This window comes from Rutilus rutilus, assembly GCF_951802725.1.
Source record: "Rutilus rutilus genome assembly, chromosome: 23".
Lineage (NCBI taxonomy): Eukaryota > Metazoa > Chordata > Actinopteri > Cypriniformes > Leuciscidae > Rutilus > Rutilus rutilus.
The window spans coordinates 8,466,525-8,472,362 of NC_140233.1; the positions used below are offsets into that span (position 1 = coordinate 8,466,525).

At 36.0% G+C, this 5,838-nt stretch overlaps 1 protein-coding gene across 1 annotated transcript; it reads left to right on the forward strand.

The window, feature by feature from the left end:
• Positions 1-2,121: 2,121 nt before the first annotated feature.
• On the forward strand, positions 2,122-5,627 carry LOC311283041 (intestinal mucin-like protein). Its single transcript, XM_084397203.1, has 8 exons — positions 2,122-2,237; positions 2,379-2,477; positions 2,564-2,683; positions 3,145-3,243; positions 3,354-3,473; positions 4,478-4,517; positions 4,708-4,825; positions 5,098-5,627. The coding sequence occupies exons 3-8, from the start codon at positions 2,627-2,629 to the stop codon at positions 5,261-5,263; spliced, it is 600 nt and encodes a 199-aa protein (XP_084253329.1). The 5' UTR covers positions 2,122-2,237; positions 2,379-2,477; positions 2,564-2,626; the 3' UTR covers positions 5,264-5,627.
• Positions 5,628-5,838: the final 211 nt, after the last annotated feature.

A 5,838-nucleotide genomic window follows, 5' to 3' on the forward strand; every position in this document is an offset into this window, starting at 1 on the left:
GCTTTCATCCAGTTTATTTTTATATTTCTCTATCGTTTTCTTATCTGATCATCTTCTTTTTAACATCACCTTTTACTCCTCAGTACTGGTTAAAAAGTCGGTATAAAATTGTTTGTTTTTCTCTCCAAGGGGTTTAAATATGAGATAAAAGCTGGACAGTGCTGTGGAGAATGTAGACAAGTGGCCTGTGTTTATGTTGCACCAGACAACACCAGACAGACTCTCGAGGTACATTTAAAAACATTCTCAGACTTTTCTTCATTCTTTCAGTTCAGCAGACATTTAATCTATTCTGTTCTTCAATCTTCATGGTGTTTATTTGTCTTTTGTTAGATCGGAGAAGTCCACAGTTACACATGTGAAAAACTTACGTGTAGTGAAATCAATGGCTCGCTTATGACTGACAGGAGCTCCGAGAAGTGCTCTTACTTGAGCCAAAGTGACTGTGATCCTGTAAGTTGAAGCTCTAAATCCACACTTGTTCTGTATGTACTTTGGTTGTTGCTACTGATATTTCTCTTATTTTTCCTCAGTAATGCTTAAAGTCTCTAATTTGAAAATCCAGTAAAAGGTGCCTTTGTTTTTCACTCCAAGGGGTTTAGATATGAGAAAAAAGATGAAGAGTGCTGTGGATCATGTATACCAGATAGCTGTGTTTATGTTGCACCAGACAACACCACTCATACTCTGAAGGTACATTTAAAAACATTCTCAAACTTTTCTTCATTCAATCTACTCTCGTTCTTCAGTGTTCATGGAGTCTGTCTGTCTTTTGTTAGATTGGAGAAGTCCAAAGTTACACATGTGAAACACTTACCTGTCGTGAAATCAATGGCTTGCCTGTGACTGACAGGAGCTCTGAGCAGTGCTCTTACTTGAGCCAAAGTGACTGTGATCCTGTAAGTTGAAGCTCTAAATCCACACTTGTTCTGTATGTACTTTGGTTGTTGCTACTGATATTTCTCTTATTTTTCCTCAGTAATGCTTAAAGTCTCTAATTTGAAAATCCAGTAAAAGTTGCCTTTGTTTTTCACTCCAAGGGGTTTAGATATGAGAAAAAAGATGGAGAGTGCTGTGGATCATGTATACAAGATAGCTGTGTTTATGTTGCACCAGACAACACCACTCATACTCTGAAGGTACATTTAAAAACATTCTCAAACTCTTCTTCATTCAATCTACTCTCGTTCTTCAGTCTTCATGGAGTCTGTCTGTCTTTTGTTAGATTGGAGAAGTCCACAGTTACACATGTGAAAAACTTACCTGTCGTGAAATCAATGGCTCGCTTATGACTGACAGGAGCTCTGAGAAGTGCTCTTACTTGAGCCAAAGTGACTGTGATCCTGTAAGTTGAATCTCTAAGTCCACACTTGTTCTGTATGTACTTTGGTTGTTGCTACTGATATTTCTCTTATTTTTCCTCAGTAATGCTTAAAGTCTCTAATTTGAAAATCCAGTAAAAGGTGCCTTTGTTTTTCACTCCAAGGGGTTTAGATATGAGAAAAAAGATGAAGAGTGCTGTGGATCATGTATACAAGATAGCTGTGTTTATGTTGCACCAGACAACACCACTCATACTCTGAAGGTACATTTAAAAACATTCTCAAACTTTTCTTCATTCAATCTACTCTCGTTCTTCAGTGTTCATGGAGTCTGTCTGTCTTTTGTTAGATTGGAGAAGTCCAAACTTACACATGTGAAACACTTACCTGTCGTGAAATCAATGGCTTGCCTGTGACTGACAGGAGCTCTGAGAAGTGCTCTTACTTGAGCCAAAGTGACTGTGATCCTGTAAGTTGAAGCTCTAAATCCACACTTGTTCTGTATGTACTTTGGTTGTTGCTACTGATATTTCTCTTATTTTTCCTCAGTAATGCTTAAAGTCTCTAATTTGAAAATCCAGTAAAAGGTGCCTTTGTTTTTCACTCCAAGGGGTTTAGATATGAGAAAAAAGATGAAGAGTGCTGTGGATCATGTATACAAGATAGCTGTGTTTATGTTGCACCAGACAACACCACTCATACTCTGAAGGTACATTTAAAAACATTCTCAAACTTTTCTTCATTCAATCTACTCTCGTTCTTCAGTGTTCATGGAGTCTGTCTGTCTTTTGTTAGATTGGAGAAATCCAAAGTTACACATGTGAAACACTTACCTGTCGTGAAATCAATGGCTTGCCTGTGACTGACAGGAGCTCTGAGAAGTGCTCTTACTTGAGCCAAAGTGACTGTGATCCTGTAAGTTGAATCTCTAAATCCACACTTGTTCTGTATGTACTTTGGCTGTTGCTACTGATATTTCTCTTATTTTTCCTCAGTAATGCTTAAAGTCTCTAATTTGAAAATCCAGTAAAAGGTGCCTTTGTTTTTCACTCCAAGGGGTTTAGATATGAGAAAAAAGAAGGAGAGTGCTGTGGATCATGTATACCAGATAGCTGTGTGTATGTTTCACTAGACAACACCACTCATACTCTCAAGGTACATTTAAAAACATTCTCAAACTTTTCTTCATTCAATCTACTCTCATTCTTCAGTCTTCATGGAGTCTGTTTGTCTTTTGTTAGATTGGAGAAGTCCACAGTGACAAATGTGAAAATGTAACCTGTCGTGAAATCAATGGCTTGCCTATGACTGACAGGAGCTCTGAGAAGTGCTCTTACTGGAGCCAAAGTGACTGTCGTCCTGTAAGTAGAATTGAAATCCACACGACACACTTATTTTCCATATATTTTGTATGACTGTCACTTTCTAATGCAATATGGTTTTTCTGAATTAATTCTAAAGTGGAGATTTAGATTTGTTCACCAGCACACAACAGCAAACACAGCATGAGCCATTATATCATATTCATAGACAATTGATTCCTAAGACCATGTTATTTGCGATGATTTTTAACAACATTCTATTCAAGAAGTTCAATTCTTCTTAAGTTCTGTCTTAAGAAAAAGGATTAAAAAAACCATTCTTAGGAATTTTTTTGAATAACTAACTAACTTTATACTTTATATTAACTTTATAAGTTAGAAAACAAGAAAATAACAGTTAAGAAGATCTTAAAGTTTTGTGAATCTGGCCTTGGTTCTTCTTAATGAGTCTTCAAAATAAGTGAACTATTAAACTATAAACTTGTTTTTTACACTTCAAGTGCTTTGAATATGTGAAAAAAGAAGGAGAGTGCTGTGGATTATGCCATCAAAAATGCTGTATTTATAATGCGCCAGACAACACCATACATACTCTCCAGGTACAGTGTAAAACATTCTCACTGTTTTCTTTATTCTTTCAGTTCATCAGATAAAGTATAGTATACAGTATAAGTATACATCCTCATTTAGCCTCTGTCTTTTTGTTTAGGATCGAGAGGGGTACAAGATCAAATGTACGACTGGTACCTGCAATAATGTGAATGGCTCGTTTGTGATTGTGGAGAGCGTTAAAGAATGCCCAGACTTTAATCCAGAGGACTGTGTGCCTGTAAGCTTGTCTTTTGTGTTAACTGTTGCTTTCTGCTAGTGCTTAAGTTTGGATGTGTGGTTTTGAAGTACAGGATCACTGTTTTTCTTAAGTTTCTTTTTCACATTTCTCCAGACTAAGGTCAATGCTCTCAAAACAATTAACACAGTCTAAGAGACACACCTAATTTAGCAAAACAATAGTTGCAGTTTGGTTTGTTTAGTATATCAAAGAGGGGAAAATTCTGTCATACTTTACTCAACCTCATGTTGTTCCAAGCAGCGAAAGACAAAAGAGGGCCAGGGGATGTCAAGTCAGGGGGTGTCAGGGGAGCCCTGTACATGACGTGGGAAAAATAATATATATGTATATAGTGGCCACTAATTAACAATGCATTCCCACAACTTACTAATTCCTCAGCATGTTTTACTTGTTCATTACCTCGATTTACTAAATCGTGGCCACATTGTAATAATTTGTTCCCTAGTTTTATTTAAATCAAAATGAGGGAACAAATTCATTTAACGTGTCCATGATTTACTAAAACGAGGGGGCAAATTAAATTGTGGGAACAATTTCTTAACTCATGGCCACGATATATATAAATTGGAAATTGGAAAACTTTTTTTTTTCTTACCCACATATCATTTGCGGGGCTCCTTAGCACGACTGATAAAAATAAAATAAAAATCATACAACTTGTGTGCTTTACTCTAATTCTTCTTTATAGCGTGTGAGGAAAAGACCTACATTGCAGTTGTCAGTTTCAGCCACGGTCAACATTTACTTTCATTGTACTAAAAAGACCAGCTTTCTGCTATAAATAACTTTTGTGTTTCATACAAGAAAGAAAGTAAAACAGGGTGATGACAATATAATACAATAATTCTCTAAATGGCAGTGTTAACTGTTTGAACCTTAGATTAAATTAAAAAAAAAACAAAAAAAACATACTTTTTAGTATGAACATGTGAATGAAATGTTTAAATAGCGTTTTCTATTCTAATTTGTTTGTGTCTTTACAGGGAACAATACAATTTGACACAGATGGATGTTGCGAAATCTGTAAGATATTTTTATACTTAACACCCTGACTCAAACAATATTTTTTTTATGTTGAAATAATTGTGTCCACCTTTCACATCCAGATCATTTAACAGATGTTAAGTAAATCAAAAATAACATAATAGGCCCTAAAATGCAATGCATGTACTGTTCATGAGTCTCAAGCTTACCTGTTTCCATTATCTCTCAGGTGAACCCAGCAACTGTGTTCTTGAGAAGAACTTCACCCGTCTGCAAGTCAATGATTGCACTTCCATTGATAATGTAGAAGTCACTTCCTGCGCTGGCCACTGTGACACCAAATCAATGTGAGAGCATTACACACCTATTGATCACACACATTTTTTTTTTTTTTTTTTTTTTTATTCTCAGATGAACTGTAAAGTCTTAGAGATATAGAGTAACTATACTGACATTGTTTGCATAATATTTTGTCAGACTTTCTTTCTGAAGACTTTGTAATAAACATGAAGTAATTTATAAGTGCACCTTAGCATTCATGGATACTGTATAATAGGATAAACTCACATCCAGCTGATCTACACTCATATGACTGGTGTTTTCTTGGACACCTGCACAGGTATTCAATGGAAGAGAACATCATGAAGCACAGCTGTTCTTGCTGTCGAGAGGCGACAACCAGCAGTCGAGAGGTGAAGCTGAAGTGTGCCAATGGCAGTGAGATCCCTCATAAGTACACATATGTTGAGAGCTGCACATGCACTCCGACCGAGTGTGTGGACTAGAAGAACTCTGGATAAAAAGATCCTGCTTGATTTCTGCTGATTTAAAGATGACTCAATAATCTGTCACTAAAAAGCAACAATTTTAAAATATATAACTGAAAATGACAATAACAATGATTTAAGCTGATTGTTGAAGTGCATTAATGGCTAAAATTATTTTGGCAAATATTGCACCACTTATTTTTTCTTTGTGGTTTGATCTAGGGGTATTAGTTCACTCTAAGAATAATCTATTTAGTGGGTTCTTGAAGGGGGTATTTTTGTATTCTTTAGACTCTGTGGTAATGCATTATATAATGGTGTACTGTACTTTTCCTTCCAATGAAATGAATTAAAATCACAATAAAGCATAATAAAGAGCATCAATTACAGTCCCCTGGATTTTTCTCAGAAAAGTGCCAGTGAATGCACTGAAAATAAAAACACAGTTTTTCTGTAAGACATCTCTGGAGAAGTGACATATTTATACAACTACATTTTTGCAGTGTGACATGAGGACAATGATGGTTTCTATACCCCATGCGCCCCCTGGAGGAAGAATCCATGTTGTCTCTTTGAAAACGGTTGTTAGCTTT